We start from the raw sequence: 21862 nt of genomic DNA on the forward strand, positions 1-21862 counted from the left end.
GATCAATAATTCCATTTTCAAACTTCAAAGTTATCAGATACTTTTCTAAGTACATTCATGTTTTTGTTTTTTGTAAATTTTTTTCCGATTTAAATAGAGAATAAATATTTGCATTTTTTTTTTTCGCTTGTAGATCATAGCTGACCACATTTAATCCCTTTATAAATATTTTTACTAGATTAATTACCAATTTCTATTAATCTTTTATTTTTCTATTCAAAATTAAGCAAAATTAAGAATTAAAAAGTTCTACCTGGAGCTCTCAATTGTAGTTTGTGTCTACATTACAAACTCATACTGTATTACCATCAAGTATTTAAATATATGTTAGGTCATTATTTTTCTCTTGTCATTCTTTCTGTACGTATTGTTCAGAAATGCAATCTGTCTTCTTGTGCCTTTGTTTCATTAGTTGTTATTGTTATTGACATTTCGTCTGTCATTCTTGCGTATAAACGATGATTGAAGATGTGCATGTGTTATTATTTCTGTTATTTTTGCCTTGTTTTTGCTTCAAGTTCTCTGTTGTCATTTTGTAATATATTGAAATAAAAGGTGAATTTGTTTAATAAGTACATCATCTGTTGACTCTGCCTATGCAATATTATGCAAAGTAAAGCTATCGTAGACAGAATATGTTGTGAGCGTTGTTTATTTTGTGGATAAAACGATTGTTAAAATAACACTATTTGTTGTAGTGTATAGTTAAAAGTAAAGTGCATGTTTTGCGAAGTAGCCGAAGATGCTATTCCTTTTCACTGCTATCATTCCTTATGAATAAGTGACAAACTATATTTTAGAATCAAACTAAAACGAATAATATATATTACATGACACATTAAGACTATGAAGCAATAATGGATAATAGCCATCCACACATGTTCACAATTAAATTTTCATTGTAGTAGCTTCATGCTGTAATATTGGTTTGTCGTATTGGTGTTGACAGTCATTCATTACAAACTTTAAAGTATACTTTCCTTGTCTGGAATTAAATGTAGATCGACGAATTTACACTTATATTGGAAATGTTATGGATGATTACATAATAATAAATGTTAATGAATATGGTAATTTGCAAGGAAATGTGTTAATTTACAGGAAAATTGCTTAATTATGCTTATAAGTTTAATAGTGAGTAGATTGTATTGTGTGCAAGCTGCTTTATTTTCACCATGTTTCTTTTTTGTTTTTTTATAGGCTAAATAATGTTTTTTTTTTAAATAATGATAATAATTTGTTTCTATAATAATCTGAGAGATACATGTGAAAAATATTCCTCTAAAAATACTTTTTTAATCATATTTCCTCTATGGAAGAATTACATTACCAAGTAAACAAGAAGAAGGTAATGCAGATGTAATTCCAAAGAATGATTTTTTAAAGACTTATGTTTAATCCATATTTCTTGCAATAATATTATATTACTTTTTAGTTTTATGTAATATTTTTATCATTTCAATAATCTATAGTATCAATTAGAAACAGAAAATATCTATTAAACTATAGGTGTAAAAACAAGCTTAACATATTTTATAATCATAACTAAAATAATTTTCCCATTTACTAGGCAAACAGATTTATGGTATATTTTTCTAATAAGATAATAAAAAATAGTATATGTTTGTACTGTCAGTGTCAGATATTACTATTTACTAAAAACAGTATTCTTGTTGAGACTTTCACTTGTGTCAAACTGTTTTTGAGATTTCAAAGGTTCAGATTTTGTAAATGATGTAAATTTCAATGCGACATCCAATCCTAAAAGCTTGAGTCGGTTCTCGTGAGATTCTTAAATGGCCGACAGGATCAGTTTCTACGAGAACGATAAATTTGAGTTGAAAACAAAATGGAATTGATTACTGATGATCAAGAGAGAACAGTATTCTTAACATTTATGGTTTGGGAGTTGGAGGTTGGGGGAAATATTGACCTATTTCCGAGACCAAATCTATTCCCCGATTAAATAAATTGGCACCAAATTTCTAAATCATTTTCTACAAATCAAAGTACCATATATTAATTCTTATTTTACTATTAATTATGAACATCACCAGTATATTATTCAAAATATGTATTTCATCCATTTTAAAGGTCAAACAAATTTACCAAAACTGACACAAATGTATCCATAAAGATTTCTTTCAAATGCTTTCTAAAACTTGTCATAGGGTTAGATCAATTTCAAATGAAAGTCATATGAGAAGTTTAAAACTATCACGTAAAGCACGTTTTGATGACGCATATGTGAAAATGATATTTCTTGCTGCATGAACAAATGGTTACACATTTGCCGTATCCCCTCTGAGAACGTGCACAGGAAATTGAAGGTCGTTACCCTAAATGTCTGATTTCCATTCTTTTCTACCAATTTAATTTGAAAATGGTTTAAGATTAAACAGACAAACAGTCCATGGACAGAGTAGTTCCAACATAGGCCTACATACCTGGAAATGTCTTAAAGACAGGCTGTAATCATAAATTTTATAATTGTGATGATTTTAAACAACTTATGTAAATCGCATGAATTTAAAAACGGTTGAACATTAAACATTTTTGAAATTTAAACTAAATACATTATTTATAAACACTGAACTTAGATATTTCATGCATTTCTTCATGGCCCTTAGCTAGACTTGATTTTTGCATATTTTTTTTACCTTAATTGAAATTCAGTTTTAGCATTGTTTTTCAATATTTGTTCATTTATGTCAATTGTCATACTTAATTATTACCTAAAAATGTCTTTAATAAAGTAGATGATGTTAAAAATGTACTATTATTATAGTGCCCTTGACATAGATGAAACTGTTATTTGTCCATAAAAAATCTTAATGTAATCATGTTTCTATTTAAAAATGAATCATACTCATGCAACTCAAGATTCATAAATCAATTTAATAATTTTAATATTTAGAAGGTTACAAGGAAACTATCATTAGATAAAAATTGTTTATGTGAATCTTTTTATCAAAATTTATGTCATAATTTCCTAATAAGATTTTGCAGTTTTCACAATTTGGTTTTGAGTATTATGTGTGTTTCGGTATCGTTTACTTGAAACATAGCCAACTAGACAACAGTGGTAGTGAAATAGAAATGTTAAGTCATTTTCATAGCCCAAATTAATGTTATTATAGGCTGTTCAAGATTTATGTTTATTGGATATTATTTATACAATTGGCTAGTTGTTAAGCCATGTATTGTACTACATATAGATTAATAAAAACATCATTTTCAGTAGTTTTCCGAGCATAGTATTAGATGAGAGTGTGTGTATTTGTACTATTCAGGTACTGAATGAAGAAGAGTATAAGACCAAGCCATGAAGTCTATGTATTATCATCTTCGTTTATATTATGATTATCTATTTGCTCAATATATATTTATCCATTTCAGGATGGGTTTACCCCTCTTGCTGTAGCCCTCCAGCAGGGTCATGACAAAGTTGTTGCGGTACTACTTGAAAATGACCGGGCTGGTAAGACTCGTCTACCTGCTCTACACATCGCAGCCAGAAAGGATGATTCTAAAGCCGCTGCGCTGCTTCTTCAAAACAAACATGACCCAGACGTGACATCAAAGGTATTATTTTACGATTCTTCATCTGATACAAGGATTATGAAGAAAAAAATAAAAAGGCAGCCTAGACAATTTTTCAGAGACAATTACAATTACAATTTGATCAGATGTGTTGTATTATAGTTGTCCCAACATTTTGATTGTGCTAATAATTCTCTTAAACTAATACTCTTCAAGCTATAGAAGAGCCACAGACTTGGTTAAGAAGTCCTCATTCCATTCCTTATATGCATTCTGAAAGAAATCCTGGGCTTTAGTCTGGGCAAAGTTTTCGTATGATGTTATTCACGATTTTTTAAACAACTATGTCCTAGTGAATTTGAGTTTAATCCTATGCTATGAGGATAGAAGGATGGAGAATTGGATTGGTAATACATGTAATCTATCCCCATCATCCTTGTAACAACTACTATAAAACAAATGTTGGTGACTCAAACTCTTAGAACAGCATTTAATGTTTTAGATAATTACTGTACTCTGTTTCAGATATGAATTAACTTTTATGTTTTTGTTTTCAGAGTGGTTTCACGCCTCTACATATAGCCTCGCATTATGGACATGTCAATGTGGCAATACTGCTCATCCAGAAGGGCGCCACCATAGATTATGCGGCAAAGGTAAGTGTGATTTGGGTCAAACTTGTTTACGTCCCATCTTGTTATTTGGATTTGAACATTCAGTAATATAATCTTTTGCATTAAAGTCTTGTTAGAAATGAAACGGTGTGGTTTGTGATGATAAGACCAAAAAAGAACTGGTGATGGAGTTTTACGATTTGAAAAATCAAATTCTATGCAATTACTCTTCTATTATTTACTTAACATTTATGCAACATTACAAAATGTGACAAAATCGATTTGTGCACTATGGTAAAGATAGTAATTAGTCTCAAATGTTTTATTTACAGAACAATATTACCCCCTTACACGTAGCATCAAAATGGGGGCGTGTCAACATGATAAATACCCTATTAGACCGGGGAGCGAAGATCGATGCCAAGACAAGGGTAAGAAAAATAATATTATTGATTTGAAATATTGTAATTATTAACACTTTGTATATAAGATTCTTTCTAATTTTGTTTAATTCAGTTTTATAATGTATTTGAAATGTAAGTTGATAATGATGTTTAAAAAAAAATTTAATAAAATTATGCATACAGTAATTAATTATAAAGGCTTATTGACTACATCGCATAGCTCCCAACAAAACCGATTTTAATAAATAAATTAAGCCATTGGACTTTGTATTAAATTGGACAGGAGACAAATTAATCCAACTGCCAGATAACTGCCATAAAGATTTATGTAGTCTATCATTGTCCAAGACAAGTTGTTAATGTATTTATTTGCAAAGTATAAAAGTAAAAAACAAGACAACACTTTAACTGAAAACAGAATATTTAACAGTAATGTTTTATTGTCTTCTGTTTTTTTAGTTAATAATGATGGATAAAAAGAACAAAAACTGATTGTTTGGTGGACTAGTCCAAAAAACATCATAAATTGATGTTATACCATTCCTTTTATTTTATTGTTATACATTATGAAACATCTATATATTTTTATGATGAAATGTCTTTTATATTTCTTGAATGTGACGCTATTTTTACATCGTTTCTAGGATGGATTAACTCCATTGCATTGTGCTGCCAGAAGTGGCCATGACCAGTCTGTAGACCAACTGATTGAGCGTGGAGCTCCGGTCACAGCAAAGACAAAGGTAATGAGAATTTCTTTATATCTTCAACTTTCTGCTAAATAATTACTGAAAAAAATGCAGAAGATTTTCTCTGAAATCAAAACAGACACAAACGTGCCACATTCAAACAATCTTCTTTCAAGAAATATAGAAACCCTGATGAATGAAGATGAATACTGGCAGTTTCTTAATACACACTATAATCAGTACTGTTCAATCGCCTTTCTGCTTTCAAAAGAAGACTTCAATATAATTAAGTCGGCATTCACAGCATTCCAACAATAACAATCACGTTTCAAATACAATTTCAATCAAATGTACTTTGCATTATAATCAGTTTTTGTTCGAACAAATTATAAATCTTTTTAGTGAACATTTTCCATTTATTTGTCCTTTTTCTTTTCTTTATAGAATGGCTTGGCCCCACTTCACATGGCAGCCCAAGGTGATCATGTGGACAGTGCTAGACTTCTCCTGTTCCACAAAGCTCCTGTTGATGATGTCACAGTAGTGAGTAAACTTTTCTCTGTTTGATATGTTAACTTTGAAGATATTAAATTTCAAATAGTTCCAGATATACATTGTAGGGACTTTTCAATCCAAGTTTGTTATAACCATAACAAATATTTCATATACTGTATGTATATTCTTCAATGCTTTGCTATCCATTGTTTAGGAAATACACGTTATAAGTTGACTTGCAAGAGATTTTAAGCAACATCACAATAGAAGCACTTTTGTATACCAACAGAATGAAAATTGATTGCATTTAGTTTTATTAAAATGTTTTAGCTAGGAAAACTGTCTCTATTACCCTGACGCTCCATTATAGATTAACTTCAAGAGAATAAATACATGTTTTTTTTTATTTCAGGATTACCTGACTCCATTGCATGTGGCTGCACATTGTGGACATCACAAAGTCGCTAAACTACTTCTGGACAGAAAGGCTAACCCAGATGCCAGAGCATTGGTAACATATTTTCATAATTTAAATATAGATTTAACTTTATAACACTTGCACTGATGAAGGGCTAGTGTTGCCCGAAAGCTCTGCTAACTTTTCTGGCTGTTTTACTTTATCGTTTTGATTTAGCTTTTTGCTTTTTTTTTTGTATCTCCATTGAGATCCAGCCACTGATACCCACAGCATTGTCATTTTTCAGTAATTTTCCTTTGGACAAATATTTATATATATATTTTTTACTGTTCAATTTTGAAATAATAACAGAAAGAGAAAATCTCTAAACCATTAAAGTGATAATGAGAAAAAAAAAAAATTTTGATAATGCAAATGTATTTTTAGAATGATAAATTTTGAATAATTTTTCAAAATGATAGCGATATCTGTTTGCTGATGGAGAAAAGTCTCTTTCAATTTCTAGTCAATTGTAATCAACTCTTCTATAAATCCACATGAATGAAGGATATTCATTATAAAGATATGTCTTAATTTCCCATGGGTTCTTCCAGTCAACTCCTCTTAAGTCTGTGCTGTTGAGCTGTTTGAAATTAACTTCTTTGCAGCATACATACAGTGTGTGTCGTTAATTGACGATTAGGAATCTGAGCACTGTACTAAGAGAATAATTTACATTTTACATGCAGAATTCAGTCTACATTCAATTAAATCTTGCTTGACTATTATAATTAGGGAACAGTCATTAATGGTTTAGTAGGCATGTTGTTAATAACAAAGTCTTCTACACCATCACTGAATTTTAAACTCATAACCAAATTTAAACAAAAACCTTTTTTAAATAGCACCATTATTGCATGTTTATAAATCATAATAAACATTTTTACTAGCAAAATGCTGACAAACAAGACTGTGAGAAAAACAAAAAAAAAACTTTAAATAAACAGGAATAGTTTAATTAATTAATTAAAAAGTCCAAAAATAAATAAAACAAATTAGAAAAGGGATATATCTCAGTGTAAGTAAAAAACATCAGCAAATCAATGACTATAGAATGTCTTAAAAAGACAGTTATTTCATAATAGGAATTTATTGAGCAAAAACACACCCACGTTTTTCAAAAATCAATGAACTCACTACTGACAGCACTTTTTTATATTTTCAATTGATTATATACTTAGCTACTACTGTATTTATAACAGTTTTCATTCATACTTTTTTTACCAAATGCTTAGTGTTTAATAATTATGAATTCAAATTAAATAAGATTTAATTCTCATGACTAAAATTTAATATATTAGTAAATCTAAAATATGTAAATGTGAAGCTACCACCATATGGTAATAAACACAGCAATTTAGCTCATTTTTCAACAAGGATTTTATGTACAAACTAATGATCGTTTCCTAATGATGACATCTTCGTATAATGATTGTGTTTATTCCTACGCATGGTGCTAATAAGTTTTCTTGTTTAATCTTCGTAGAATGGATTCACCCCATTGCACATTGCTTGTAAGAAGAATCGTATCAAGGTTATTGAACTTCTACTCAAGTATGGCGCCTCCATTCAGTCAACAACAGACGTGAGTTCATTACAAAGATGTTAGCCAATGAGAATTTGTTGATGATTAAGAATGATAACGATTATGGGTTGATGATGTTGAGGATGAAGACTGTGCTGAATGTGAAAGTGATGAAAACAAGTTTTAAATATTGTTGGTGATTGTTTTAGCTAGACATGAAGAAGTTTAAGAAGAGGGGTGCGGTACTGCTATATCCCTCAAACCCTCACATCCAGCTTATTGATCTTCACATTTTGTGACTGTTGGCCAATGTGATGTAGTTTGTGATATTGATTTTAGTGTGAGATTCCCGATTGTGGGCATAACAGTATAAATGATTTTGAAAGTGTAGATATTCAACATCTTATCATCTACCATTAAAAACATTATCTAGAATAATGTTAATATCAATCTTTGAATACAACATTTTATAATGATCTGGAAAATAAGAAAAGTACATGGTAGCATTTCAGATACTAGACTAAAACACTTTAAAAGCCCAGTGCTTTAAATATATGCAATTTATACTAACTTTTTCCTGGTTAATACATTTATCAAGTAGTCTGATATTATACTTGATAAAAGGACAATGCTGTATAAATTCTTTGTTTTGCTTTTCAGTCTGGTCTAACTCCCCTTCATGTAGCAGCCTTTATGGGAAATGTCGGAAACACTCTGTTCTTGCTGAAGCACGGAGCCATAATTGATGAACCAAATGTGGTAAGTAACAAATGATGCCTTCTTAGTAATCAATTATTTCTATTTAGTCATGTTGACATACAGATGCTGGCACCGATAATCGATACTAAACATAACTTTACATCTTGTTTGAATTTCTCAGTTGTAAATCGATATTTTAAAAATCAAATTTATCTGTGTAGTAAATTATTCAGTCAAAGAGAGTTCAGTTTTTTGGAAGAATTTACTGAATTAATTCTTACAACCGTTAATAATTTATGTTATGTCCATTTTTCTGATGTTCATCAATATTGCTAATTTCATAAATAAGAAAATTTCTATTCTAATTGATTCTATGTTAAAAAGGCTGTAAATTGTTTTCTAGCTTCCTATGTTTATATATTATTTACCATTGTTGTTATAATAGCTTCTTAATAAAAATTGTAATGTCTTGTTTTGGAAAAGTTACTGTACGATTCAATCTTTATTTACATTTTTAGCGTGGAGAAACACCACTTCATCTTGCCGCTCGTGCTAACCAGATCGAAATCATGCGAATTCTCCTGAACAGTAAAGCTGTGGTTGACGCCAGAGCACATGAGAACCAGACACCCTTACACATCGCAGCTCGTCTGGGCAACGTGGAGGTTGTTACCCTCTTGCTAGAACAAGGGGCCAATCCAGATTCTCAAACAAAAGACTTGTACACAGCGCTGCATATTGCTGCACGGGAGGGCAAGAAGGACGTTGCTGCTGCTCTTTTAGAGCATGGCGCGTCCCTCTCAAAGAAAACTAAGGTCAGTTAACAATAATATAATATATTCATTTTGTTTGGGGTTATAATACCTAGTATACCCAGTATCACTCAACTCACTCACTGAACTCATTTTGATTTGAAGACATTCATTTGGTTTTAATGATTCAGTCGGTACACTTACTTTTGAACAAAGTGCATAATTTGTATAGCAATAGTCCCTTGATTTATAGGTAATATAATCAGTACTTTATAAAATTTTGGATATTGTTTATAATTATTAATGTTGTCATTGATTTAATTTTTTTTATGTAATTAATTTTGTCATTTTAATTTACAGAAAGAATTCACTCCATTGCATGTCGCTGCCAAATATGGTCGTTTGGGCGTCGCCTCTCTGCTGCTCAGACATTGTGCATCCCCTGATGCCAAAGCCCAGGTAAGTCACACAAAGCAAACATTTAGTCATAGTGAAAGCAAGTTTCTGCATATGTTATGTGTGGCACTGGGACTACTTGTATAGTAGGTTTGATAGTGCAGGTGATCAAAAATTGAAATTAGACATGATAATATAAGAGCTAACTCCAATATAAAGACTGTGGCCATTATTCACCAATCACACTTAGGTGAGATATTTATATTTATATTAAGAACTTCACTTAACTCAATACATATTTAAGTATTTCCTTTAAATTGTATTATGTAGATAGGAGATTTTTCTTAATTTTAAGGGTAAGTGTTTCCCGTAGCCTAAGTGTGAATAGTGAATACGGCCACTGGATTCTACCTGACTTGGTTACAGTAATAATTGTCCCCACCAGTAGTAGTTGTTTATAGAGTATCTAAATGCTGAGCTTGGTCAATCCAGAGTTCCAGGCTAACTTCTTTCTTCTAAAGATCATCTTTCAGCAGTTTAGTATCTAAACAAATTAACTAAGACATTGATTTGTTTTTTTCTAGAATGACCTAACACCCCTCCATATTGCAGCCCACTATGACCATGTAGACGTTGCCATGTTGCTGTTAGACCAGAAAGCTTCACCAATCTCAGTTGCTAAGGTATTATAGAATATTGGTTAAGATACCTGATTATCATAGGAGACATTCTTTTAATTACAAAATAAACAAAATTAAATTATGTGTTTCAATCACATTGTTTTCAATGAATTTTAATCAAATGAGCAAATCATTTTTTAGTAATTCTGACAACATATTTTTTAGTGTGTGATTCAATTCTCAAGCTAAATTTCTATGGAGATAATCGGTAAATTGACATTTAAGGAAGCATCGTTTAGGATTCATTAATATTAATGAGGAAACACAAAAGAATAGTCACTGTGAATAATTAACATCCATTCATTACATCTGCTGTTACTTCTTAGGAAGGTCATTAACCTTAGAAATGTACTCTTTAAATGCATATATGGTGAATGTAAGTGAACCACAGAATAATGTCATTTTAATTAGTGCATTATTCACAATTATTTTGTTTATTTGTATATGAAGTTTGAATTAGTTCATGGCATTTAAAAATTGAAGGATTCTGCATTACTATAGTTATATTTTGGAGTTTCTTGTCGGCATGTTGTGCCTTCATTCAAGAAAATTAGTTTTCACGTGGCTGATCAATAAAGGGTTTTGTTAATAGAAGGTGTAAGAATATTACATCATCCTTTCAGTAAAGTTTGAAGACTGTTCTTAAAAAGGTGGATCAGAGATGAATAGAACAATCACAACCTTTCGTTGACTAATATTTAGTTCATAACATTTAGAAAGCTAAGCATTCAATAGTACCATTAAGTATCACTTTTCCATTCATTAGAACAAATTCTGAATGGCATGTGATATTTATTGATGAATCAAGGATACACTAAGGTGTGTTATGTGATTTACTCATTTGTTCTTTCTTTGTAGAATGGATTTACACCGCTCCACATTGCAGCCAAAAAGAATCAGATTGAGATAGCGACAACGCTTCTGGAATACAATGCCGACCCTAATGCCGTCACCAAGCATGGAATCAGCCCAATCCATCTAGCAGCACAAGAAGGCCACACAGATATGTTAAGTCTGTTACTAGAGAAAGGTGCTAGACCTGCTATTACAGCTAAGGTACAGTCCAATGTTTAAAAATGTATTAAATTAGTAGCGCAGTGTTAATGTTGTTGTCATTATCCAAATGAACAGTAAAATCTCAACATTTTCCATTTGCCAAACAGCCTGTATAGTATATATTATATATTGTATATATTTCTTTAATTTGTCCACTTTTCGTTTTGGGAAAGTTTCCATATTTAAAAATTCTGGTTTCGGTGGAAACTTTACTATTGTATTGTGGGATCTTGATTTCCTATTGTTGGTGTTGACAGCAGGCAGAAGCATGTGCGTAAAGTGTTATCCAGGGGGGTTTTTTTGTAAGTCATTTGTAATAAAATAACAGTATCATTTAAATTCACTTTGTGTTTATAGAAATGTGTATTTTCTTCTTCCTATAAATTCATTATTATTATCACCCCTTTTCTCTTCTCAAATCCTTAAGTTTATGTCCATTTTATTCATTATTTGTCTTTTCTTATATATGTTGCTATTAAAATTTATTTTTTAAATAGAATGGTCTAACTCCCCTCCATTTGGCCGCACAAGAAGACAAAGTCAACTGTGCCTCCATCCTAGTCAAAAATGGTTCAGAGATTGATCCCAAGACGAAAGCAGGTTACACACCACTCCATGTTGCTTGTCACTATGGCAACATAAAGACCGCAACATTCCTTCTCCGTAAAGGTGCAGATATAAAATCAAAGACAAAGGTAAGTTTAGAATGTTAGATTACGATATCTTTCAATATCTAAAAATAAATGTTACAATAATTTATTAGTAATGTTTTTGCACCAGTTCAAACAAAAAAACAAAACAAAAATTATCATTAGTTTGTTTTGTTTCTTCCCTCCAGCATGGCAACACTCCACTTCATCAAGCGGCACAGCAAGGTCATGTCGGGGTCATCAATCAGTTGTTGGAGAATGGAGCCGATCCAAATGAAACAGCGAATGTAAGTATTGCTAATAATGTATTTTGATTCATATAAATCAAGATTGCTAGATAAGAGATTTATTTCTTGATTTTGTGTTGCAAGGATTTATATATTTATGAATTTTATTAATTATAATTTATTATTATAAAGTTTCATAGGTTTGGCAAATATGACATCTATTTGTTTTCCTGAATTAAAGTTCTCTCAACTATGGTAAACTGCTTAATTACAAGAAAATAATAATTTTGTATCATTTACAGAATGGATACACACCATTAGGAGTTGCGAAACGATTAGGGTACATCTCTGTTATCAACACTCTAACCACTGTGACGACCCGTACAGAGACAACCACCATCACCACCACGGTACGTTGAAAGTAATTTTACACTTCGGTGTAAATTCAAATCAAATTAATTAATGAAAATATTCAATGTTATATTTATTTTACGAAATTATTTGTTTTACTTTTGAGCAGACGACAGAGGAAAAGTTCAAAGTTCAATGTCCAGAAATAATGGTGGTAAACTTTATGTCAGAAGATGAAGACGAAGGTGAGAATTTTTCTTTTCTTTTTTTATGTGAATATATGAAATATAATATTTAAAATACGATAAGATTTATGCTTTTTAGAAAACTCATCTTTCTGTGTCAACCATCAATATATTTTTTCGGATGGAATGTATTTTGCCTTCTCATTTATTTGCTGTAGGTGTTTTATATATAAATACTGTCTATTATTACATTGTGTACATTTGTGATTACACACACTTGTAATTATTTTATACAATGCTAGTCACTTGCTAAATTTATAGTTCTGTTGCATCATTGGTTTAAACAATGTTTCAACTCATACAAATGTTTGTTAAGCAATTACATAGCTGATATCATTTACATATTATCAGTATTTTTTAGGTCATTGCTACTACTGTATTAGCTATTCTTGTCGCAATCTGTATAGTTCGCTATTGATGTATCCCACACTGTCACATATATTGTGATATTTTATTATTTATTTATTTTACTTTTTTGTTATACTTTATTTATTTTAATTTATATGATTGAATAACAATTACCAAAATTATTATTATTATGGTTTTGTTATTTTGCTTAAGAAATAAATAATTTTGTATGCACTTATAATAAAATCACGATTTTAGCCTCATTATTATTTCATTTATATTTTTGTTTGAATATTTTATTTTTGTGAATTATTAGAACATTTTTATTTTGTTATGTCATTCCCACATTTACTTATAAACTCACTTTAGCTTTTATTTTTTATTAAACTGATGTTTTAATCCCATTCCTTTCCTACATGTAAATGTGTTTGTATCATCAACATTTTCAATAACTTTAGAGGAAGAAAGTGGTATGTCTTGTCCTATATTTTATTATATATAAAATCACATATTTATGTTTATTTACTATTGTGGTATTTTTAACACATTTTTTCCATGTTGTATTGTGGCGCACATAAATAATTAAAAAAACAGCTCATGTTGCAATTTGCCTTGAGGTCATCAGATTTCACTGTAACTATAATAAATAAATTATTAATGCATAAAATTCAATGGAAATGAAAAAAAAACTCATTTTTAAACTGCTTGAAGGTATCATAATACCATTATAATTTCCAAAATTGACAATGTTTCAAAAACCTATATTTTGTAACGTAAATGTTTGTGACACTTAGTTATGTGTCATACAACATATAGTAACTATAAAATTGAGGATTGATGAAGGGCTAATGTTGCCTGAAAGCTCTACAATTTATTTCTTGTTGTTTTATTTTATTTGTCTCTTCATTGAGATCCAGTCCCACATTGTAATTTGCCTTTGAATTTATAAATTGAAAATAGTTATGGATTGTAGCTTAAACTTTAATTTTACCCTTTACTATAATAAGAAGCTTTCAATTTTGCGATGACTTGTGTCAGTTGTTGCAGCCAATTTGGATTTTAGTGGTAATCACTGACATGTAATTTAACTTTGTGGTTTATGATCGAAGCGAAAAGTAAATTTTACCGAGAGCTGGATGATGACTTAATTCACAAAAGTCCTACAGTAGGTCCTAAGTTGTCGCAAATTAAAAAATCTTTTTTTAAGTTATTTAAAGTTTTTGTACGTCGCAACTTACAATCAGAAACTGACCACCTCAAGGCAACGTACATAATGCTATTTATGTGTTTATAGTGATTCGAAATGTTTTTTAGTGGTGTTATTTGGTGTACACTATTCATGTCAACAAAGCATGCTTAATGATGCTTTATTTTTATAGCACTAACATGCCTGTTTATTTCCTTTTAATTTTGTTTACTCACACAAATAATTAATGATGGTCTGTTCAAGATTTCTATTGTTTAACTAATAGTCCAATATGAATTAGTAATATATGTATAATAGATAAAAGCTGGTGTTTAGAATAGGAAATTATTAATCTAATATATTGCCATTTTGGTGTATAATAATATAACAGCAATTACGTTTTGTTTTGGGATGGTAGACAAAGGAGGCAAATGAAAAATTAGTTCATCCACATTGAACAAACATCATTGTTTGTTAATTCACTGTTTTTTTCGTCTTCCATCCCGAAACAAAAGCTCATGCTATTAAGCTTTGAATACAATAATACTGGTCTGTGATACCTTATGGTTATCCATTATATAAGACATAGGGATGGTATAGTGTTATATTCTTTACAATGGAAAATAGCTCTTGATACATCATATATGCAATATATACTTCCTTAGCTAAGTTAGATAGTCTACAATACAGGTACTCTAACTATAGCATGGTTTTATTATTCTAACAATACCATAATATTATTTCTAATTAATATTCTTTGTTCCCCTGTACTTAATAACATGTTTGTGAAAGAATTGAGCTGATACATATAATTGGAATAAACATGTTTAATGCGAACCAAGCCCATAACAAGGGAACTAAATTATTTGTAATACTTTTGGCATATAATTATAAAATGATAAAATGCAATGTAGATTAGCGTGGTATTTATTAACACATTTTTATTTCTAATACTAATGTCTTTAATATTAACCAAATGTTGTTTAAACTTAATTCAATTTTGATAGTAATGGTACAGATATATGCATGTTACATTTAACACTTTTGATTATTTAAATTATGTGATTATAGCACAATACACAGGGTCTTATCTATCCTCATGGTATATAATTTCTCATTGTGATAATTTTAAATAATAATCTGTTGTTTTGTATATGAATTGCTTATTTGATTAACATTCAATTAATAATAATAATAATAAATCTGTTTAGATAGTACACATTATTCGTTGCAACAAATTAATTAATGTTTTGTTGGCACCCTTCAAGTATGCTATAAGTTTAAATCCAAGAAATAATTCTGAAGGCAATAATACCGGAGTGCGTACACATAATGTTATGTGAATAAAGTATAAATTATAGAGGTGTTCTAAAACCAACAATTAAACTAAACTACAATATATTTAATACATTATCCATTGCAATAAATTGATAACTCATACACTTCAAATAAGATATAGCCATAACTTGAATAAACCTGAAAGAAATAACACCATAATAAATTAAATTAAATATGATAGTAAAAAAAAAACAGCACGTCATAGAGAGAAGAAACAATTGTTCATTCTAATACACATTGTTTAATTATAATGCTGTTTTTCTAGGTGATGACATATCAATGACAGGAGACCATGGAACCCTTACAGCTGATGAGATCCGAACCTTAGGGGATGACTCTATCGTACGAGATAACCGTTACCTAGAACAGGATTGGCTGGGAATGGATCCAGTAAGTTCAATGAAATTCATTTGAATTATTGAAATGATATTAAAACAAATATTAGATCCCAGATTATCATATTATAATTTCAATTAGAGCCAGGTATCTCATACAAATTAAAGGAACAGCCTAACAAGTTAACTTGTGTACGGAACGGCCTCTTAATAATGACAGACTGTCCAATTATATACCACTTTCTGGGGTACGAATGAATGGAAAGGTCAGGTAACCTTAATTAACTGACCACCAAAACTACTGTATTGTACAAAATATTAGAGGAATACATGTATATTCTTATAATGTTATATATACTTTCTACTCATATGTTTTTATGTCATTTTTATCGAAATGAATGTTTGAGAATTTGAAAACAATGTTAAAGTACAGTAATTCAAATAGCTAGTCATAATTTTGTACACAATATGTTTTTTTCTTTGTTCAGGATATGAAGTACTATTCTGGGGCTGGATCTCTCTCAGGTCACTACCGTAAATCCTACACACCATCCCGAGCCAGTACCATAGGCCGTAATGAAGACAGCCTGATTGGTCAAGACATTATGGAAGGAGAAGTAGTCACAGCCACTTCACAACACGTAGCTCATTCTGCTGCGCCTATGTCTTTCTCAACACCAAATAATCGTAATGTGATTCTTAGCCCAGATGACGCTTGTCCTTCATTCAATGGAAGCGATGGGCGTTCTACACCTCATGTATCTAATCACAGCTCTATGCAGTCTGGGTAATTATTCATTCACTAATCTGTTCAATAAAAATATGTTGGATGAAAATATAATCACAATTTAAGATCTAATACTTATGTTGGTACTGTATGCGGTCATCATCTTCATATAAAATGATCATAGAACTAATACCATTTGTGTTCAATGTAAGTTAATAGTTAATATGATGAGATACAATTGTATTTTACATTAATTTTTATATGAAATAACAAGCACTACAAGACATTTTTATAGCAGGTTTATCAAGTGTTTTATGTTTTAAATGAATAAACTAGTCATATTTATTAAGTGAATCCAGTATTCACCATAAGTTCAAGTAATTAGTTTTATTAGCCAATATACTAAATTAAATTTTTTTGTTTACAGTTTCTTAATCAGCTTTATGGTGGATGCCCGTGGTGGTACCCTGAGCAGCTGCCGCATGCCCGGTATGAGAGTAGTCGTACCACCAAATAAGGCAACTGGACCCACAAGAGTCACTTGCCGTCTGGTTAAACACAGCAAGCTGATAACGCCACCGCCAGTGATGGAAAGTGAGGCACTAGCTAGTCGTGTCATTGAGGTAGGCCCATCAGGGGCCCAGTTCCTCGGGTTAGTATGCTTATACTTATTTATACTATACTCCTGTATTCAAAGCAATATAAGTACCATATTATAGTATTCACTTTCACCCTAAAAATAGTTTAATTGATATTATTCATCATGCATAGTGTTCTCATTTACACCAAATAAAATTAATTATTAATCATCACACAGTCACAAAGTTTTTCTTTGCTTCCTATTCAATGGCTCAATTTATAAGAGTTTTCTCGTAAATATTGTGTACAATACTTTCTCTTTTTAAATAATTTAACTTATGAAGAAACTTTATTGATTAATTTGTACCTGTATGTCTATGTATGTCTACAAATGTCTGTAAAAGACACATGGAGGTAAACCTTTTTTATAATTGTGTTGACGCAGCGGATTGGGGAATAAGCAACTGACTTACCCCCCACTGAGCGATGGAGAATCGCTCGTCAGTCGCATCCTTGAGATGGGCCCAGTGTGCGAGAAGTTCTTAGGGTATGTTTGATGGCGAGCAGCATGGACCTTCACAATTTTATATATTCTGTGGATTATGGTTCCTTGAATTTTCTTTTGATACTTTCTTTTAGTGATTTGTTTTCATTCCAGTGGTGTAAAAATGTTCTCACTAAGTAATGTGCTCACTAATTAAATGGCAATAAAATTTATTATTTTAACTATTCTCAAAATAATGAACATTTTGATGTATTTTACCATTTGTGGTTCTCATCACCAACCGATAGATCACATTTAAATAAACATTATACCATTGAAATTATCATCATTATCACATAATTTATAGATACATGATCACACCATGGTCCTGGAGGAATTATTCCTAAATAATTCCTCCATAATCACACTGTCACCAAATGGTTAATTTTGTTTGTATTTGTCGCTGTCATGTTGTCATTACTGTACCATTATTGTTGAGATCATCTATTATGCCAGAGTTCTGTAATATACCTTGTACTATAATCAAATAAACTCAATAAACCCCTGATTTTGTGTGTTATATATTTTTATAGCATTTTTATATTGATTTTTTTTCAGCATGTGTTTTTGTCAATTTTCTTCACCTTGTTTTGTGTACAATTGTTTCTATGGTTTCAAACCTAATGAATTTGATTATAAAAAGTCCCTCAAAAAAATATTTTTCTTTTCTTCTAGTTAATATTTTTTTTTTCATTTCCAAACTAATGCAACTTGTAATACTGTTCTTTCTTTTCCATTTTAAATCTTGTAATTTTAACCATCATGTCTTATTAAGTGGAAGTGATCTGCACTGGGAATAATTGTTAAAGTCACAAAATTGTTCCTATTTTCTTAAAGTAGCCATCTTTGGAATGTTAAACAATTTAAATATTTTTGTTCTGTAAAAATTGTTATTCACTTTTTTTGTGTCTAAATCTGAATGCAAACAACACTAAATATTGTATTACTATATTTATTATTTGTACTATTATTTTGTATATAATATAAAGGAGTGAGTTTTTTAGACAATAATGTTGTTTTGATGTTTAATAGACCAGTACTGCTGGAAGTGCCACATTTTGCTTCGCTGAGGAACGGTGAACGCGAGATTGTTGTGTTGCGTAGCGATACTGGAGAAACTTGGAAGGAACACTCCCTCAATTCTACAGAAGAAGAGGTCGCTAAGGCGTTGGATGGTTACAAAGGCGATGGTATGGCAAATGCATTTTACCTTTTTGTTCTTTTATTGTTTAGTCTACCTAATATGTACCAACCACATAATAATATAAGATAAATCTTGACCACAACAAGGCGAACATGAAATTTGTTTTCCTTGATGCTTAAATTACACACACAATACAGAAAAATATAACACTTAACAAAGTTAAGACTGGTCTTTAAGTCGGTTTTCAACAAGTTAGCCTCAATAATTATTTTGAAATGATTTTTTTTCTTCTGCAGACAACAACATTGGTAATGAAAGAGTGTGCCGCATTTTGACAAAGGATTTCCCACAATACTTTGCCATTATTTCAAGAATTCACCAAGAGACCAATTCGATCGGAACAAACGGTGGTGAATTGAAATCTGCAGTTGAACCAAACGTCACTGCAAGCTTCCCTATGGGTACACTTACTAAGAAAATTAAAGTTGGCCTACAGGTAATAAATTGCATTTTCTTATTAAAAAGAAAACCCTAAAATAAAGGTAGTTGACCCCAATGTATTCATTGCAATATCAATTTAATTTGGAATCTTCAGCTTAAAGTGTCCTTTTAACCTTCTCCCCAGCAAAATACAAATACTTAATTGAACCTGTGCAACATTTTTGTTGACTGCAAGCATAGAGACCTTTAACCTTTCACCTTTGTTCACAGGTTCAACCAGTTCCACATGAGGTCGTAAAGAAGGTACTAGGTAACCGTGTTATGGTTAGTCCTATAGTGACTATTGAACCAAGACGCCGTAAATTCCACAAGCCAATCACTGTTACAATTCCTGTGCCTACCGCTTATAATCAAGGCATGATCAATGGCTATGGAAGTGATTCTCCAACTCTCCGTCTATTGTGCAGTATCACAGGTATGGATATTACAATGTACTTTTGCAGTGAGGGTACAAGCCCTGTCTACACTATCAAACTAGTTTGTGATGTGCCCAAATATGGCAGTGATATGTTGTCACCATGTCCATATATGGACACATCACATTTCTTTGTCACATAAAGTTTGGTAAGTGTAGACAGAGCTTAAGAATTAATGTCCCTTATTATGGAGACCCTTCAAATAGAAGTTAGTCACAGTGTTAAACATAAAACATATTTTTCTTCTTTATTGTCCCGTGACTAGGGGTGTTCTACTGTGTTAAAATTTTGCTAACTTATTCTCCATTGCACCCATGAATCATAATGTTTTTCATCCAGGTGGCACATTAAGAATGTAAATTTTTCTTCCAGGTGGTACAGCACCTGCCCAATGGGAAGACATTACTGGTTCCACACCTCTTTCATTCTCACAAGACTGCTGCGTGTCATTCACTACCACAGTATCAGCCAGGTTAGTATTCCAAATGAATTACACAACACACATTTCTTGATAATTTATACAGAAGTGAGTAAAGATAAATGCATTATGTGGACGCTAATAAAATAATTATTTAAATCACTATATTTAAGTATTACTATGTGGTGACTGGTTTAAGATTTTGTTTAAATGTAGAGCATCTTGTGTATATGTTTGTGAATGAATTCACTTTTGAATGATAATGTATCTTTGATGTTAGGTTCTGGTTGATGGATTGCAAAGAGATAGATCAGGCAAGCACCTTTTCAAGAGAGCTGTATCAAGAACTTAGATCTGTCCCATTCTTGAGTCGCTTTGCTATCTTCGCAAAGACCCACGACCCCATAGAATCACGTGTAAGAGTTTTCTGTTCAACGGACGACAGAATCGACAGAGGACATTTTGAAAATCAAGAACACTTCACAGAAGTAGCAAGAAGCAAAGAAGTGGAGGTTAGTGTTAATAGTGCTTTGTATGATTGGAAAGTAATTACTAATTATATTATGAATTCCAAGGCAATTGGTGACCACAGGAACTGTGACTGATGAAAATACAAAGTTTGATGGCAACATTATTAAAAGTCATATTATAAGCCTACTTTTTTTTCACCTATTTTATTTCATATATTTTGTTTCAAATAGATACATATAAACAGAATATATCGAAAGGAACAAGGCAAAGACACGATTCCTAAATAGTCACTTAATCACTATCTAGTAGGTCTGGTTGGAGATAAAACATTTAGAATATAATAATATGTACAGTATACACATTAATCAAATCAATCAATTTCAATATTGTTTTTTCAGGTCTTAGAAGGCCGTCCAGTTTACATTGAACTAGCTGGTAACCTCCTATCTGTACAGAAGTCAGGTGACCAACTTAGCATGCCCTTCCTCGCTTTCCAAGACAACCGATTGACATTCTTTGTCCGCGTACGAGATCAATCCCAAGAAGCGTGCGGCCGTCTTTCTTTCATGCGCGAACCTAAAGTTACAAAAGGAATGCCACCACAAAAAGCTGTATGCAACCTGAACGTAACGATGCCTGAATATGTTAAGGTAAGGGATGTTTCTGTCTTATATATTATATGCATATGCATAATGCTTAATATAAAAAAATATTATGATTATCTAAATTTACATTCATTACATTTATCGACTTAAATCATTCATAACTAACATTATGATTGTTAATTATTTATATTATTTTATTAAACTAAAGAATAATTTAACAGAAATACTGAAATCTATCATTATTTTTTCAGATGTTTTTTTTTTTTCATTTAGTTCCAATTACATTCACTATTTTTTAAGTATAAAATGGCACAGAATAAATTACTTATTTAACACTCATATGGATAAAATATACATTTTTGTATACAAATTTATCATCATTCACAAACACTGCTTTATGCTCACAATGAGGGCGTACTTCATCTGCGAATTCTATGCTTACAAGTAGTGATACACATAGATGCTGC

The 21862-nt window shown here is 31.0% G+C and overlaps 1 protein-coding gene across 18 annotated transcripts in view; it reads left to right on the forward strand.

Moving 5' to 3' along the window:
• Window positions 1–21862, forward strand: part of LOC144845883 (uncharacterized) — a 99611-nt gene that overhangs the window by 39407 nt on the left and 38342 nt on the right. For 13 of the 18 annotated variants that reach the window (XM_078703372.1, XM_078703365.1, XM_078703369.1 and 10 more), the window contains 27 exons: window positions 3400–3585; window positions 4101–4199; window positions 4490–4588; window positions 5206–5304; window positions 5695–5793; window positions 6158–6256; window positions 7689–7787; window positions 8388–8486; window positions 8945–9241; window positions 9539–9637; window positions 10159–10257; window positions 11113–11310; window positions 11808–12005; window positions 12149–12247; window positions 12490–12597; window positions 12708–12783; window positions 13590–13601; window positions 15921–16045; window positions 16479–16777; window positions 17145–17369; window positions 17742–17843; window positions 18873–19030; window positions 19281–19480; window positions 19696–19900; window positions 20274–20373; window positions 20600–20831; window positions 21189–21440. In XM_078703372.1, coding sequence (XP_078559498.1) covers window positions 3400–3585; window positions 4101–4199; window positions 4490–4588; window positions 5206–5304; window positions 5695–5793; window positions 6158–6256; window positions 7689–7787; window positions 8388–8486; window positions 8945–9241; window positions 9539–9637; window positions 10159–10257; window positions 11113–11310; window positions 11808–12005; window positions 12149–12247; window positions 12490–12597; window positions 12708–12783; window positions 13590–13601; window positions 15921–16045; window positions 16479–16777; window positions 17145–17369; window positions 17742–17843; window positions 18873–19030; window positions 19281–19480; window positions 19696–19900; window positions 20274–20373; window positions 20600–20831; window positions 21189–21440 — 3963 coding nt within the window. The remainder of the gene's footprint in view (window positions 1–3399; window positions 3586–4100; window positions 4200–4489; window positions 4589–5205; window positions 5305–5694; window positions 5794–6157; window positions 6257–7688; window positions 7788–8387; window positions 8487–8944; window positions 9242–9538; window positions 9638–10158; window positions 10258–11112; window positions 11311–11807; window positions 12006–12148; window positions 12248–12489; window positions 12598–12707; window positions 12784–13589; window positions 13602–15920; window positions 16046–16478; window positions 16778–17144; window positions 17370–17741; window positions 17844–18872; window positions 19031–19280; window positions 19481–19695; window positions 19901–20273; window positions 20374–20599; window positions 20832–21188; window positions 21441–21862) is intronic. The other 5 variants (XM_078703374.1, XM_078703381.1, XM_078703382.1 and 2 more) reach the window with 2 other exon arrangements.

This window comes from Antedon bifida, chromosome 6 (genome assembly GCF_963402885.1).
Source record: "Antedon bifida chromosome 6, ecAntBifi1.1, whole genome shotgun sequence".
Lineage (NCBI taxonomy): Eukaryota > Metazoa > Echinodermata > Crinoidea > Comatulida > Antedonidae > Antedon > Antedon bifida.